Source organism: Aotus nancymaae, unplaced genomic scaffold (assembly GCF_030222135.1).
Source record: "Aotus nancymaae isolate 86718 unplaced genomic scaffold, 86718_ANA_hifiasm-v0.15.2.pri h1tg000007l, whole genome shotgun sequence".
Classification (NCBI taxonomy): domain Eukaryota; kingdom Metazoa; phylum Chordata; class Mammalia; order Primates; family Aotidae; genus Aotus; species Aotus nancymaae.
In genome coordinates this window covers 23,066,524-23,084,948 of record NW_026988418.1, presented here as the reverse complement: position 1 = coordinate 23,084,948, position 18,425 = coordinate 23,066,524, and the positions used below count along the sequence as shown (strand labels likewise).

The 18,425-nt window shown below is 35.5% G+C and overlaps 1 protein-coding gene across 1 annotated transcript in view; it reads right to left on the bottom strand.

The window, feature by feature from the left end:
* The window catches only part of HOOK1 (hook microtubule tethering protein 1), a 61,906-nt gene extending 44,007 nt beyond the window's left edge, over positions 1-17,899 (bottom strand). The window contains exons 1-5 of the mRNA XM_021667726.2: positions 17,819-17,899; positions 12,280-12,365; positions 5,972-6,044; positions 2,915-2,965; positions 1,578-1,710 (exon numbers count right to left, since the gene is read on the bottom strand). Of these exons, the coding sequence (XP_021523401.1) occupies positions 1,578-1,710; positions 2,915-2,965; positions 5,972-6,044; positions 12,280-12,365; positions 17,819-17,884 (409 nt within the window). The 5' untranslated portion in view covers positions 17,885-17,899. The remainder of the gene's footprint in view (positions 1-1,577; positions 1,711-2,914; positions 2,966-5,971; positions 6,045-12,279; positions 12,366-17,818) is intronic.
* Positions 17,900-18,425: the final 526 nt, after the last annotated feature.

The following is an 18,425-nucleotide window of genomic DNA, read 5'->3' as shown; positions in this document are numbered from 1 at the left end:
GAGATTGTTGCAGTATCTTGAAATCATTTTGAAAATCAATTCACATGGCAAAGTACAAACATGTGAAAGCTTTTATAAAGTTATGTATATAGGAATAGAATTCCTTGTAAAAAGGGACAAAATTGCTCAATAATGCCTAGAAGTCAATTATGAAAATCTTATATATAATATTAAAATTTGTAAGATACAACAAAATAATCATTTTGAGGCAAAATCAGCACTTAACATGTCAATTACAGCTTAGAATAGGAACAGCTGATTAATTCACAAGAAAAACGAATGAGATAAAAGAGGACAACAAAATTAAACAGCAAAACAAAATAGAATCAAAGCTGAAAGTTTGCTCTTTGAAAAAGATAATAAAACTTTCAAACCTGGTAAGATTAATTAAGCAAGAATAAGTTATAAATAACTAGTAATTAAAATATTAACAAAGCATTAATCAATGAAAAAATAAAAAGAATCACAATTACAACAAAAATTACTAGATTTATAAATAATTGCTATTTGTCAATTTATGATTAAATATTTAGAGAGTGTTAATCTTCTATGAGCAAATGTTCCTGCTTTTATGAAAAACCCAATATACAGATCTTTAACATTATGTATAAGTGAGAAATAAAAGCCTATAGAGAAATACTGGCTTGTCCTAAAAAAAAAAAAAGCTTCTAGTAAATAGTAGAGATGGACTAATACAAAAATTCTCTGACACCCAGTCACTGTCCTTTCATAATTGACAAACTACAACTAATTTCATGTATTTTATTTTTCTCCTTTCAGAGTTTGTTATCAAATTTATCCCAACTTATATCCTTTCTTCATTAGTTAGACAATGTTGAATGTTTTCCAAGGCCTTGGCTTGAAGTATTTTGCATTTTGCAAACTTAAGCACTCAACATTATTCTTTCATAAAGGTGGTGTACTAAGAACAAGTTTGGATGAATCATACAAAAAGAAAAATCAGCATCAAAAGTCTCACCACCCAGACAGATTCAAGCCCTCAAGGGAAGGAGGTCTGGGCCTGTTCAGTTCATCATTTATCATTACACGCAAACAAATATGATCCTTTTGTACTCAGCAAAATATGGATCACTGTGTTTAGCTATACCAATATAATGCACCAATTCCATTTATATCATTAGACTACTTATCTGGAGCATATATTGGACAGATATGCTTCTAAAAAGAGGAGAATACTAGCTTAAGAAATCTGAATTCTAAATTAGTAGCTGAATATTTATTTATGAAAACTGAATCCACATAAGGTTCTTACATGTAAAATAGATATAATGCATTATTGACTATCCACTAAATCTTAATGTACTGGATATATTAAACTAATTAAACTAAAATATGTTTAATTTAGTCACTGAACATGAATATCAAAATCCAAGTACGAATAGGACACTCAGGGTATGCCACCTTTCAATGAGAGTTGGGCTACAATTCAGATCTTCTGGTTTACATCTCAGGGTGCTTTGTGCCAAGCTTTATTAGTACATTTTAATGCTAGCTTGTATAGCAATGTAGATTGTTTCTAGAAAGTAGAAATACTCAAATGATTGAAATTCATTTACCTTGCTTCTTTTCACAGTTGATCGCACAACCTAAAATAAGCTGGAGCAACCTCCCAAGCTCCACTGGATCTGAACATTCGGTTATTTGGTTTAAATCAGGGATAAGTGCTTCTGAAATCTGCTGCCCCAAAAACTACAACATTAAAATAAATTAGATCACTCATTTATGTTGGCTGCAAAGAATTTGCTAAATTTAATATTATTACAGTTAAAATATAGATTCATGAAACAACTCAGATAAAACAACAAATGACAAATCAATAATTATTGATTAAAACCAGTTAGCAATGTTCAGGCAACATCTCAAAATTCTGAGTAACCAACCAAAAGCACTATATTTCCTTTTGGTTTCACATCAAATATCCTTTGATTCCACTGTCAGAGAGAAGAATTTAATTTAAAAAGCACTTGGCCTAGTCTACTATGATAAAACTTATGCCTGTCCATTAAATAATAAGCTTATGTTAAGCCAAAGAATATTCAGAATATTTTGATATATAATCAATTAACAGAGAAATGCAATGTAAACCACTGCACTTTTACAAAGGAACAACAAATCTAATGAATTAATTTTTTTCCTGGTCTTACCTTTCTTTTTTTATTTTTTAGCTGATTAAAAAGGTTCTTGACATTACAACAGCTTCAAAATCAGTTTTAGGTATTTAATAAATTGAAAATTTTGGAGAGTATTAAAACATTTTTGGAAGAAATTACAAATTTAATTGTGTGACGACTTAAAAAAAATAGAAACAAAAATTTTTTAATAGAAAAGTCATTCAAAAGGTGCCAATCATTAAGCAATAAATTCTCTTATATCAAAAACCCTACTAGAGAACTTGTTATGATGCTGAATAAGAAAAAACAAACTACTTGATTAATGTACTATCTAGGATGACTTTATAATAATACTTTCCCTTTGCATTTTTTCCAATTTACTTGTAAGAGCATAATCTCAGTTATGTCTTTGCTATTGTTTACACTATGAAGAAATGTCAAAATAATGCTTTAAATAGAAAATTAATTCAATTAATTATAAAGTCTAATTCATAGTATTGGACAAAATCAAATCATATTAAAGATAAAGGTAATTCTACCTCAAAATAATCCGTTGAGAGAGTATCAATACCTAAGCAGTGTTATCTCACAAATCAATATATCTAAGCTTAAGCTTGCTTATTTTCACAAATGAGTGTCCTATAAAAATGGCAATAAAACATTTTCCAATATGACTTATAGCCCAGTAAAATATTATAAACAAAAAACCAAGTGATTTTTCAATCTCGAAGTAATTATCATATAGCATTTTGCATTTAAACAAAGTCAGATGTTTTTCATACCTCATGATAATAACTCATAATTCCTTGAAGGACCTTCTTTAAATTACTAGCCTGATGTGAAAAAAAAGAGAGATTCTTATTTCAGATTAATAATGAAAGAAAAGTTATACCACCATGAAAGACAATAAAAACTTTCCCCTAATTAAAAAGGACAACAAAAACATTATAATAGAGGTCTAGAAATACAAACACATGATACTTTTTAACCATCAGAGCTTTAATCAGTGGTTAGTTAAGTAGGGTGATTATATTTAAAGTGGGCCACAATGAACTCAAGGGCCCACTTTAAAAATTTATATATGGGCATGTCCACCTTCAGTCATAAGCAAATTAACTGGGTTTTGATTTTCTCTCCTGTCACTAATAACTAGAAAACAAGACAAAATACATTAAACAATTGTTTTCAAGCTTTAGACAAGTAGTACAGAACTCTGCTTTCTGAAGGAAGGAAACCAAACAGAAAATGAGCCCTATACAAGTTAGTACAAGCTTTCTATCTTAAGGCAATTTTCAGACTACGGCACAGGGAGGTGGAAACCAAACCAAGCCTGATGTTCCCAATGACTGAAGAGACAGACATCAGAAGTTCAGGAAGGCCTGGGCAGTTCAAATTTGCAGGGCAGACAGATGAAAAGATGGGAGCTATGGAAAGAGTGAGCTCTGGAGATTTGTGTAAAATGGTTCCTTTGACTCTTTGGCTAAATACCAGCTTGTATGTTGATGGGTGAAACTCAATTTTCTTTCCAAAGAAATAACAATCCAGGGAACTATAAGCCGAACCATTCCCAAAGATTATACAAGCCAAAAAATTTTTGAAATTCTTACTAGCCAGAATGAAAACACTAGGGCACATGCACAAAGCATTTACTAAAGACTCCATAAAGGTCACAGCTTAGTAATGGGTCTAACTTAATCCTAAAGGAAAGAGTATTTTAGATATGTCCCCCGCTACAGCCAAAAACAGGCTTTAAAGGATCAAACTGATTCCAAGTACCTAAACTACTTGCAAGAACAAAATACAACACTCCTCAAAAGAATATACTTAAAAATCAGTACTCAATAATAAAATTCATAGTCTTGCATCCAATTAAAAAATTACTACACATATGAAGAAGCAGGAAAATGGGGACCAAAATTAGAAGAAAACTCAGTCAATACATATGGGTTCAGAAATGAAAGATAAGAGAATTGGGAGACAATGTAAAAACTTCTAGTTTAAAGATGTCCAAGGATTTGAACAAAAACATGGACATAAGAAACAGGTTTTTTTAAAACAAAGAATCAAATAGAGTGTCAAACTGGATAAAAATGTAAGACCCAACTATTAGGTGTCTACATGAAACACTTTCAATGTAAAGACATAGGCAGATTAAAAGAATGGAAAAATAAATACTAATGAAAAATATAATCATAAAAATCTGTAGTGGCTATATTAATATCATATAAATTTTATTTCAAATCAAGGAATATTACCAGGGATAAAGAAAAGCATTTCATAATAAGTGAATTCATTCAAGAAATATAGTGTGTAATAAAATTAATAACAGAAATTCAAAATACACGAAGTAAAAAGCAAAAAAAAAAAAAAAGAAATGCAAAGGAGAAATCAACAATGTCGAAATTGTCATTAGAGATTTAAGGACTCTCTACAGAGTCCACACTATACTATACACATAGTATAATAAGACAGAATATCAATAAAGATGTAAAAAAATACCACTATCAACAAATTTGACAAAATCCATATTTATATAACAACTGTAGAATGCATGCTGTTTTCATGTACACATGGAACATTCACCAACACAGACCATATGTTCAGTCATAAAATAAGACTCAGTAAGTGTAAAATAATTTCTCAATAAAGAGTATGTTCTCAATAAATAAAAGAAAAGCAACTGGAAAAGCCTCAAATATTTTGAATTTAAATTACCTACTTATAATTTACTCATAGATCCAAGGAGAAAACACAAGGGAAATTACCAAATATTTTGAACTGAATGAAAATAAAATCACAGTATGTCAAAATATATGGGATGTGGCTAAGATGGTGCTTAGTATTGGGGGAAGAAGGTCTAAAGTTAATTATTTAAGCTTCCACCTTAAGAAGCAAGAAAAAGAAGAACAGAATAAATGAAAGGAAATAATAAAATCAGAGAGAAAAATCAATGGAGTAGAAAATGTAAGCTAATTCTTTAAAAAATAAATAAGTAAAATTGAAAAACATCTAGCCAGACTTATCAAAGAAAATAAATTCAAAAGACACAAATTACCAATAGCAGTAAAAGAAAAGGAAACATCATTAAAGATCAGTTATTAGCATATTATTAGCACAGTAATTCAGTTAAGAACTGTGTATCATCAAATCATACAACCTATATGAAACGAATGTCCTAGAAGACACAACAAAACTAACTGAAAAACAGAAAATCAGTTTGGCAGTTTCTCATAAGGTTAAGCACATACTTACACAAGTTAGCAATTCCACCCAGAAATTCACCCAAGAAAATTGAATATGCATCTATGCAAAAATTCATGTATGAATGTTTATAGCTACTGTTTTCACAATAGTCAAAAATAATAAAAATTCAAACATCCATCAACAAGTGAATGGCTAAACAAACCACAATATATCAGTCTAATGAAATACTACTTAGCAAAAAAAGAACTACTAATGCAGGCAACACGGATGAGACTCAAAAATTAAACTGAGTGAATGAAGTTAGACAAAAGAGTACACATTATATGATTCAATTTACACAGAATTCCAGAAATGAACTCTCCATAGTGATATGAGACAGATCTATGGCTACACTGGGCCAGAATGAGGATAGGGATTAACTGAAAATGGGCCTGAAGTGCGTATTTTTGGTTAGTGGGAATGTTTTCTATTTCATTATGATGGTAGTTACATGAAAGAATACATGTTTTAAAACTCAAACTGTACACAATAAAAAGTCCTATATGTTAATTTGGAAAAAAAAGATTTGCTTGAGCTTAGTGCTAATTTTAGAACCACTGTTTGAATCAAGTACTTCTCCCATTCATGCTGCATACCTTTATTCTCCAGTTGTCCCCAACATCCTCTTTAATTCTGCTTAACCAAGATTCATTGAACCAAGCTACATCACTGAAAGAACAACAAATAAAATACTAAAGATGAAAATGTTTTTATTACATAAAAAACATTAAATAGAGCCAACAGAGAAAGTTACTTTATGTCTTAAAGCCTATCCTTAATAACAATACTTAATATTACTTATATAGTAATAATTTATCATATTAAGTTATTTAAGTCTTTCACACCTTCAATTTAACAAATATTTACTAAATATTTAATAGTGGGTGCCCTGCTACCAGAAAACGTAAAAGTCTCAACTCTGAATAGGTGAAAAACCAACATTATAATGAGTGTCTACTCTGTATCAAGCACTGTGCTTGACGTTTTTCCTAGTTATTTCATTTAAATATCATGGTAACTTGGCAAAGACTCCATTATTACATGCAGTCTTACTATTCAGGGAATTGAGGACGAGCGAATCTAATTAAATTGCCCTGAGTGATACTATTAACAGTACATGACAAAGTCCAAAATAAATCTATTCAATTGAGTAGAATTAAGCAGAATGAGTTTAAATGAGAAGTCTACAAAGACAAGTTTAGTTTTAATGAAAAGCAAAGTCCTATATTGATACTGATATGGCCAAGAAAAAGAATTGCTATACTAAATTTTAGTGTATTTAATAAGGATTTGAAGAACAACATTTGACTATATACAGTGAACTATGCTAACAGACTAAATTCTAAACAAATATCCAGATGCTTTATCTGAGTAAGGAATTGAGCAAGATTAATATGATGATAATTTACCATTTTGACACTTAGAAAAGTAGCTAATAAAGAAGAAAAATAAAAAGCACAAATAATTACACTCAAAGGAGAATGTGATAAATGTTCTAAGGGTAAAACAACTGCAAAATCACAGAATGTTAGTGCTGGAAGAGGTCTTAAAGGTCTCATCTAAATTCTTACTTTACAGGTATGCCAACTAAAATAGGGGGAAAATTAAAGAGCTTCTTTTCCAAGGTTATAACTTGAAATAAAGAATCCAAAACTGAAACCAGAATACAGTGCCTAGCTTTTTAGAAATCTTTCTGTTCATATGTTCTAAAAACAGAAGATAACACTTCTGGCTATGATAACCAAAAAAAAAAAAAAAAATGGCTTCACCATTTTCAATTCATTTATTTGGAATTTGTAATCATTTTATTTTTTTATTCATGATGAACACATAATAATTGTATATAACCATTTTCTTTTGAGCAGATTAATGTTAATTGTGCTTAACTTTTTCCAGATGCTAAGGCTGCAACTACCAAAACAATTTATCTAAATGTAAATGCTATGCTGCCAACCAGGTATTTACTTGAAATGATTGAATGAATTGAGTTACTGAGTCAAAACTGTCCAATTCACTTTCTTTTTATATCAGATTAATAAAAAGTCCTAACCAAAAGAAGTATGCCAGTTGTGATGGTTAATGTTATGTGTCAACTTAGCTAGCCCACGGTAACCAGATATTTGGTAAAACCCATCTGGATGTTGCTGGGAAGGTATTTTCTAGATGAGATTAACATTTTAATCAGTAGACTTTGAATAAAGCAAACTACCCTCCATTATGTGGGTGGGTCTCATCCAATCAGTTGAAGGCCTTAAGAAAAAGGCTGACCTCCCCCAAAGAAAGAGTAAATTGTCCCAGCAGATGACCTTCCAAATTTAGCTGCTCTTCTTTGAGTCTCTAGCCTGCCGGCCTACCCTGCAGAGTTTAGACTTGACATCCCCCACAATCACATGAGCCATTTCCTTAAAAAAAATCGGTGTGTGTGCACATGTGTGTATATTCAGACACAAGATTATACACATACTCACCTTCTATTGGTTCTTTTTCTCTGGATCCCCTTGACTACTACCCCAGTCTTATAACTGACCCTAAAAAGATCCAAGTATATGATTCTATGCTATAATTATCTTTAGAAATTGGATCTAGATATAATCGATTTTTCTCTAGTTTTTCCAAGATAATTCCTTTCGTCTTTACATTCATCATCTTCCCTTCTACCTCAAATCAACTTTAGCCCAGAGAAATACTTTCTTAGTAAAAATATATCTCCTGTTTTCTTATACACAAATTCACCCTTCTCAAACAATTATAATGGCAGTCAACCTTTTCTACTATTTTTTTTTTTTTTTTTTGAGACGGAGTTTCGCTCTTGTTACCCAGGCTGGAGTGCAATGGCGCGATCTCAGCTCACCGCAACCTCCGCCTCCTGGGTTCAGGCAATTCTCCTGCCTCAGCCTTCCCAGTAGCTGGGATTACAGGCACGCGCCACCATGCCCAGCTAATTTTTTGTATTAGTAGAGACGGGGTTTCACCATGTTGACCAGGATGGTCTCGATCTCTTGACCTCGTGATCCACCCACCTCGGCCTCCCAAAGTGCTGGGATTACAGGCTTGAGCCACCGCGCCCGGCCTTTTTCTACTATTAATCTTGATCTCCAACCTCAGAAATCACAGGACATCTTTTTTTTCTTTTGTGTCGCAACCTCATATAGAGTCTTGGCCCCCAATAATTGGCTCCTTTTCTTATATTTCCCAGAACTTCAATAACACTCAAGGGATATCAAGTAAGAAATGGGACACAGGAATAATGAACCAAAATATGGTCCAATTATTTTCTAATAAAACTAAATAAGAATTACTACATTTTAACTCTATCCAAGGTATTTATCTACAACAATTTTACCAAATGAATTCAGGCAGTAAGTAATATCTACAAGTTACTACAAACAATATTGTTGTGTCACTTCAATGTACACCCAGAGCCTACTCTTCTTGAAATATCCAAAAATCTTCTCTATTAATCCATCAAACTGTGATCTATATTTTCAACAGTTGTGTATAAAGTACAGATAGATGTCCATATAAGTATGTCCATGGATAGGTGTCCATAGATAGATGTTCGTACTTATACGGACATCTATCTATATACACAACTGACTTTCATTTTACTAATACTCCAAAGTAAAAACTTATACAGATATCTATCTATACTTTATACACAACTGACTTTCATTTTATTAATACTCCAAAGTAAAAATCTATTGGGATGGTTTCAATACATTTCAATGATTACAGCTGGTTGAGAGCACTGAACTTGGAGTAAGACCAAACTGATGCAAATCCTAGCTTTGCTATTTATTCATTATTTAACTTCAAAAAGCAATTTCAACTTCTTATACCTCTGTCCTCTTCTATAAATTGAAGGTAAAAATAACACCTACCTTACTAGACTAGTAAAATTTAAATGAAATAATGTCAAATGAGGTCTACAATGATGCCTTTATTTAGTAAATACTCAGACATTGGCTATCACGGTTTATCATGTTAAATGTTCAAATATCTGCTAAACAAATAAACAAATAAATGCATGATGGTTAAGGTCTCTGACTATCCTACATTTTCTGTCTCATTCTTCTCCCTCTTACAAAAAAAAACTTTAGTCAAAGACAATAGGAACAGAGAGGTTAACTGGTGCTTAAAGTGACAAGGCTAAGCCTTTCTTTTAAAGATATGGCATGCACAATTTATAGTTGTTCTGGGATGAATCCTACCTTCAAAAAAAAAAAATGTTTAGGTCCTAACCCCTGTGAACATGACCTCGTTTGAGATAAGGTCTCCAAGTACATAATAAAGGTAAGATCAGGTCATAATGAGTTAGGATGGGCCCTAATCCAATATGCGTGGTGCCCTTAAAAGAAAAGAGATATAGACAGGTAAGACGGTCATGTGAAGACAGAGTGGAGATACACTGCCACAAACCAAAGAATGCTTGAAGCTACCAGAAGTTAGAAGCAGCAAGGGAGAATCATCTCCTAGAAGCTTTGAAGGGAGCATGGCCCAGAAAATAGCTTGATTTAGAACTTCTAGCTTCCAGAACTGTGAGAGAATTAATTTTTCTGCTTTAAGCCACTTGGTCTGTGGCACTTTGGTACAGTAGCCCTAGGAAATTAATGCAGTTGCACAGTTTTCTTCCCATGTGTTTTTAAAATAACTGAAGCTTCCAAATGCATTTGAAAAGAGAGTTACGTGTTACATATTCAAATTGAAGAGAATGATTAAGGAACTGTAGAACCCTAGCAATAACTCCATGACTCTTCATGTCTAAGTTAAACAGTTTAGAAACCACTTTTTAAAGATATTACTATTTGGAAAAATATCTGCCTCAAGTAAACAGAAAAGAACTATAGGTTAAATTTTGCTACTTCCTTAAAAAACAGAATTTCTCTTCTTACCTTCAGTAACAATTTTGATGTGATCTGATGTCAGCCACAATAGCCATAAATGCAATATGTTCAAAATAGTAACATATTTAAAGTGCTTTGAAATGTTTCAAGACATATGGTAAAATTAACCCTTTTAACTGGAATAAGATATACTGGTCCAAAACAGGGACAAAATGTATGCTTTATGTCTCACTATCCAGATCCAGACTTGTGAAAAGTTCCAAAACTGGAAAGGAGTTTAAAAATAAAAATAAATACAAAGTAGCCCCTGGATGATAAAGAGTCTCAGACACCTAAGAACATGTAAAATTGAGTAAATGAAGCAAAGAGAGAGAGAGAGAAAGAGATACTTAGGGTTAATTTTAGGTCATTGGTCATTTGTTTAATTAAGACAGAATTTCTGATTGGCTATTTTATTTTTCCTGAAGAAAAGCTCTTAGAAGACTATAACAGACACAAGAAAGAAGAAATAAAGAAAATGCAGAGAGAGGGAAGATCAGCATTAACAGCATAATCCAACAGACTGTGGAAAAATGAGTTGGTGAAAAGTATATAGTTTAGCTGACTCTATTTACTGACTCTACTCTAAACATCAGGTCCAGGGCTAGAGTATAGGAGGTCAAAGAGCTATGTGCATCACATCATGGTAAAAACAGGTCTCTTTATTCTGGCATAAAGCTACTAAAGCCCACCAAAACATATAGAAAGGACAACTCTGAATGGAACTGTTGAAATGAGTGAATGCATACCAGCCTTACATTAATACCAACCACAATGTTGATACATCAACACCAATACTTACAACATAGCATGATGAGAAGACGGCAAGGCATAAATTCTAGTGACAAAAAACAATGATGACTTTCTTAAATCATCAAAAAAGAACTATGTCCAGAATGCTTGGGTCCGATTAATTAAATCATTTCAAAATCAACTAAGATATAAATAAATAAAACATTTAAGAAATATTTTAAAAGACAGAATAAGAGTAAGGCATATTTTAGAATAACTGTCACCTCCCTCAAAAGTTAACATGTTAGTTAAGTTTGTCTTTTAAAGTGTTAATAATAAATTAGCCATTAAATCAGTCTATTCACAAAAGATCATTTTGAAGATTCTAAATAACTAGGATTTTTATATCATTTTAATTATGTTTCTAAGACAGGCATAGGATTTTTGCTAACCCATCTAAAAGGCTTTCAATATCAATCATGGTAAATCTAGATAACGTGATGGTGACAAATAATCTGACTATAAAACAATTAGGTAGAGAGAGGATTCTGTAAGTTGTTATAATTATCAATTAATAAATTATGAGGGCAGAATTGGCCTTGTTTGTCCTACTTAGGGTACAGCTCATATTATAGACTGTAACCCTAACCATTAAACAGTGTTGACAAATATTAGGGGAAAAATGGATTTAGAAACTTTTGATAGTATATGCTCATATAAAATGGGTCTAGCCCAAACGCAACCACTTTTTAAGGTTTCCCTGTACCTCTGATTTCAAACTCCATTCATTCCTCATTTCATTATTGGTAAACTCATAAATTAATAATATTAATTCAGAAATAAATTTTAAAATTTAATACTTTAAATTTTTTTTCCAAATTCAGTATTTTATGCTTTAATAATCTCTAAAATAATCTCCATGCAAGGATACCTTAAAATGACAACAGTACAACCAAAGAAAACACCATAAGCAATTATATCACTAACTTGTTTCTTTTATAGTAAATTTTAAAATAGTGTGAACATGCCCATAACAAGTTCAAAATAAATTATCTTGAATAAATAAGAATCTTGATCAACATGTTCGGTTAAGATGTATCTCTATGAACAAGCGAGGAATAATGTCCCTAGTTGTTCCCTAGTTGCAAGAATGCCTTGGTGCCATATTCCTGAATATGTCACTGGATAAGATAAAGTTTCGATAACCTTTGGAAGTCAAGTCTAAGTTTTCTTCCTTGGTATTCAATGGGCTAACAATGCTTTTCAGGGAGAGTCTAACCACTACTCACATTTGATGAAGAACTTGTGCCATGGCAACTCCATTAGTCAGCTGTTTGACATCTTGACAAGGTGAGGCAGTGTTGAATGTCTGCAGCTAAAATGACATAAAGCAAATGACCTTACTGCTTCTTTATGCCTACAAGGTAGCATTATAAAATAAAAACATAAATTGAAAACAGCAAAAAAAAAGGTCCTGTTTGGTTTAAATGTAGACCTGGACAAACAAATGGAACTATGCTAATATGTCTCTATGGCTGTGTAACTTTATAAAAATAAACTAAACATGTCACAAAATCATGCCTAAGACATTATAACACATTGATGCGATGGATAAAGTAATACAGAATTTGGAATAATACAAAGTCAGGTATATAACTCTAGTCTTGTGTTTTATCTATATTTAGCAGAACATCAGAAAAAGAACTTAAAGATAACCTAACATTTGCAACTTAAAAATTCATTCACATTATTTGATAGAAAAACAAAGTCTAGAAATGTCAAGTCTAAAGCTACGAACAGGTTATCCGTGAGCTCTGAAATAAGACAGGACTTCTGCATCCTATCTAAAAATTAGTCTTACATCTTGAAGAGTCAAGGCCTCTCTACCATGTCGAGTTGTTTCTATCTATTTTGGCTTTAGGTATACTAACTTTTCACATGTATCTGTTAAACATTCGTGTACACATTGAAGAGAAGTGGAATATTATCTTTTACAATAAGCAACTATGAGATAGAAAAAATTTTAGAAAGCAAATTACATCAGAACTAAAATGGATCATATGTTTTCTAGAAATGTAATCTCAACCTATATAAAGACCTTAAAGTAAATATACTATGATTCTCTTTTCCCACACATACTCACCTACTTCACTGTTCAGTAATAATTTCTTAGTTTACCATTTAACTATCTTAATGCAATAAAATTCTCTCCCACCATAATTCACTTTTAATGGTTTTGTGCATTTTGAAATTCGGCAACTGGTGATTCAGCTCTTCATTATCTAACATAACACAGATGAATGATACCGGCAAACGAAACGTAGCTGGTTACTTTCAAAGCACACAGAGGCACTACTGAGCTCCTACTCTATGTGAGACACTGTGGTATATGATGGGGCTACAAAGGACAATCACCAGGTTTCTACCCTTAATGTAGCTTCAGTCAAGAGTTAAGGAGAGGGGAAAAAGACATAAATCATTTCTAAACAATATGGTAAGTTCCATGATTATACTATGCACAAAATGTTCTGCAAAAAATGGGTTTGTCAATCTAATTAGGGTATTTAGGAAAGACTTCTTGGAGATGATTTCTGAATGGAAGGGCTAGAGGGGTGAGTAGCATAATTTCTAAATAAAGAGTCAAGGAAAGAAAGCTTCGGGAAATACGGATACGATAAAAGTACAAATACATGAGAAGAGATATTATTTTTAGGGAACACGCAGTTTAGTATCACTGGATTTGCAGTGCAAAGAAGGCCGGGGAAAAGGTGACAATTAACAAGAGTTAAAGAGACAGGCAGGAGTCCAAAGGGCCACGACAAGAAGCTCAGACTTATTTTATACTTAATGGTATTATCTACATAATGGGAAATAGAATAGTTTGTACCTCACAAGATGGCTGGGGAATTAAATGAAATAGCAAATATACTTATATCAGGGCCTGGCATGTGGTATGAGCTCAACAGCTGTTAGCACATAGGTATGAATCAGGGTTTCTCCAAGTATAGGGTCTGGAAACAATGTGCATCAGAATCTCTGGACATATTAAATAAGAAAATCCTCAAGTGATTCCTAAATATGTCATTTTTTGAGAACCATTGCTCTGGTTAATGAAAAACCACTGAAAAGTAATAAGAAAGACTGGCATTCTTTAGTATATTTTGGAGAGCAGCACAGTGACACAAAGTAGCTTCATGCTTGAGTCGGGCAGAACAGTTAGAAGTTTCCTGCAATGACTCTGATGACAAAAATAGATAGCATAGAGGGAATCCGCATAATGTTGACTGAGAGGATATGATGAATTAATAGAATACTTAAAATATAAAATAAGAAGTATTTTGCATCTGGGTGGATGTAGAGGGAAGAGAAATTCCAAGAATTGGGGCATCTTTAAAAGGAAAATAAACTGTGACTTCCACTTTTCAGTCCTTCCAACTTACACATTAACTTTTAATATGTAACTTAGAAGTGACATCATTAACTTTTTACAAAATGGATATAATTCATGATTTTAAAAGGACAATTTCAGAGGCACAGAATATTAGGCAAAATAAGGAGTACACATGCTAAGGGACTGCCTCCATGACCACTATGTTCAGATTAAAATCAATTTCCCCTCCTTATAGCCATGGACATTGGAGTGCCTCTGAGAAGTTCTTAAAATAGCTGCAAAATAAATTAGAAAACAGTATGTAATTTCATTTGTCTCAATTGAAAAGCTTACAACCAAGAACAGCGAATAAATTAAAAAGCTTAGTGGGGAGGCCAGGTGCAGTGGCTTATATCTATAATCCCAGCACTTTGGGAGGCTGAGGTGGGAGGTCACTTGAGGTCATGAGTTGGAGATCAGCCTGGCCAATATGGTGAAATTCTGTTTCTACCAAACATACAAAAATTAGCCAGGTGTGATGGTGCACACCTGTAATTCCAGCTACTAGTCTCTGAGGTCAGAACCAAGCCAGTGATATTTACCATCACCACTTTGATTCAGTGTTGGTGTCGTATTGGCAACAGTTGTTAGTGTTCTCCTAGGGACAGAGCAGAAAATAGGTCATGAAAGAGCTCTGATCCCAAAAGCCAACTGGATTACTTTAGAAAGTACTGTGTTATAGATAAGAGAGAAAGAGGTTAACTGGTTACAGTGGGATAAGGGTGGGAGACAAATTGGTCACTACTTTTGAAATAGCTGTAACAAAGAGTCCCTGAAAAGCAACATCAGCCCCAAGACCTGAATGATGGAAGCAGTCAAACATTGGAAGAACTAGAAGGAGAACATTCTAGGTAGAGGGGAAAAAAATCCCTGATGCATTACAACAGCTTAGCTTCTTCGACAAATAGAAAGTCAATGCAGCATGATGGGCTTGAAGAAGTGTTGCTTGAGGTGAGTCTGGAGAAAGTTGGGTAGGTGAGGTAAGATCAATAATGCAGTTGCTGGCAAAGGCAAAAATAATCAGTTAATTTTTTTAAAAAGACAGTAAATTTCACTGGACATCATCTAAAGAGGATTAAAAAAAAAAAAAGCAACAGAGAACCAGAAATCAAGACAATATAATTTCACAAAGGAATCATCAAGTAAGAAAAGAATAATATAACACTTACTGGATTTAGCAAACTGGTAATAAAGTGAAAGCCACAGAGGAAAGAAACTCAAGCGTAGTGGGCTGAAGATTAAATGAGGGTGAAAGAAGCATAAAGTGTGAGTGTAAAACAACTCAAATTTGACTGTGAAGGAAACGGGAAGTGCAGTATGATTTTAACATGGAGTGGTGGCTGTTTGTTCTTTTTTAAAAAGGGGGACTATGTCATCAAGTTTATATGTAGAGAGAAAGGAGCCAATGGAGAGAAAATAGATGTAAGTACAGAAAGGGAACAAATGATACAGTAATGTTTAAGAAGACGTGAAAGGGATGGAGTTTAAACCCAGAGCCAAGGATAAGGAAGTGGTCGCTTGCCTGAGAGGAAGAAGAGTTGGGGGCACAGGTAGAATACTGATAAAGATCTGCTAAAAGGAGTGTGAGAGAAACTGCCTGGTTATTCCTAAGCATGGGCAATCTTATGAGGAAAGGTGCATTTGGCAGTAGCAGCATTAGTAGAGGCAACAGTTTGCACGGTCATTCAATTTTCTCCACAGTGCTCAGCAGCCCAAGAGAGGACTGAAGCAAATGACCAATTTTACTTTGTTATCTATAATTCTCTATCATTTGGTTTAAAATATTTTTGTAGCTTTTAAGGAATTTTACCTTCCACTGTAATTACTCACAGCTCTGGCTACCACTCCAGCCCTCCACAGTGCCTAGCTCAACATTGGAAGTCAATAAATTCTGGTTAAAAGAATGGATACAGTCACATAATATTTTAAAATATTGCAACACAAAAGAAACTCTGTGCTTCTCCACCACCTCATATGTAAGTCAATGACATCATAAAGACTAAGTTTAACACTTCAGTCAGATGAGGTTTACAACAACAATGTAACAGATTCGGATATACCCTTTAATTAGTCTGTTTTAACAAAACAAACCATTAAAAGTAATGTTGCCTTGTTTCATGACAGTCTTAAATACAGCACTTCCACCCTAGTAATTCTTTCAAATGAAAATACAGCTGAACGGTTAGCTAATTGCTTTTAACTCACAAACCCTAAATATTTGCATTCCACTAAAAGCAAAAGTTATTTACTCACAAAGTGTAAAAGTCGCTTTAAATTATGGTTATTTCCAATAGACTTCACACACTTCCATAAACCTAACTTTCTCATTCTTTCGAATTAGATGCATAGGAGATCACTAGGGAATCTCAACCGATTACAGCCTCCTCATCCAGTCTGTTTACATTCCATTCTGCACACACTCCCCTACACACAACTCAACAACTGGTTTGGGATGAGCATCATCAACAGCACCTTGTGGATCATCAAGCACCATCCTTGCTCAATATGGGTTAAGAACCACACCTAAATGCCAGCACTGATATCTAAGTAACTCTAAGAGGTGGGACGTCGTTTTACTGACAGGAATACTGAACAATCTGGAGACAGACATGCCTGTCCAGACCAAACACAAATTAACAAAAATCCTAAATATTCATAAATCCTAAAGAAAAATGCCATCTCATTTTCTTTAAAGAAAATGCTGTCCATTTGGAGGAAGAGGGGGCCAGCGAGAAAGGGAAAATGAGCCCCCCACTCCTATCTTTTTCTCCAGACAGGAAATACGTGGAAACATCTCTTTGAAGCGGCTTCTACAAAATAGGATGTTCTAGAGTCCTAAAAGAGCACTAGTCTGGGAACTAAAACAGCCAGCCACCTCCTGGCCATCTGTGTCCAGGTAGACAAGGTGGTTAGGGCCTGCAGGGTTAGGGGGTCTTCAAGCCCAAGGGACGAAGGCAAGAGAGTCAGCGATCTAGGAAGTCCGGAGCTCCGGGCGCTGTTCAGTGGGAGAAAATGGGCAGCGGGGAGGAAAGAGGATGGGCACCCGGTTCATCCCCTAGCCGTTAGGGACACCATGCAGGTAGAATCCTCTGGCTGAAGCCAGAGCCTCCACCGTTACACTCCCAGAGCTTCCTTTACCCCTACCCCCGGACACCAACCCGTGCACACACACCTGTCCGGCGACCCGCAGGTGGCACCCTCTCGGTCAAGGACGACACGAGGCGCTAAGGGCAGGGCGCGCCGGGACCCCTGTGCAGGTGGCCCCGGCTCACCTAGGAGAACTGGGAGCCCGAGCTCCTCGCCTCGGCCCCCTCGCCCCCTCGCCCCCTCGCCTCCTCGCCTCGGCCCCCTCGCCTCCTCGCTCCGGCACCCTCGCCCCCTCGCCTCCTCGCACTCACCCAGATCATGAGGCTGTCGCACAGCGGCAGCCTGGGCTGCGGCGGCGGCTGCTGCGTCTCCTCCATGGCCGGTGCCGCCGTCGATGACGCCGCGGACACCGAAGCTCCCTCCTCCCAGCGCTCCTCCAGGAGCCGCCGTCGACGACCTGCTAGCCCCGGGGAAAGCTCGGTACCCGGCCCGGCCCGCGCCGCTCACGCGCGAAACCTCGCGCTGCCAACGTGGCCGGCGTCACCCGCCCCCCTCACCCGCCCCCACCTCGCTCCAGCGTTCGCCCCCTCCCCCAACTGGGCCCCGGGCGCGCTGCGGAGCACCTGAGCCCCGCCTCCTCTCACCCCGCTCCTCCTCCCCTCCTCCCACCCGTCCTGCCCACTCCCGCACACCTCACCCCGCCGCCCTGAGTGACCTGAGCGCGCACCAGTCACAGAGAAGGTAGGTTCCTGGCGGGGCGAGCGGGGCGGGGCGGGGGCGGGAAGAACCGGGATAAGTTGCTTAGGAGGGATTGCTGATTGGATGTGCCCTCGTGGGCTCCGACCAATCAACGTAAGACAAGCCTGAGCTTTGGGGAGGGAGCGAGAGTGAGTGGGAAGAGGTTTATGACCTGGCAGG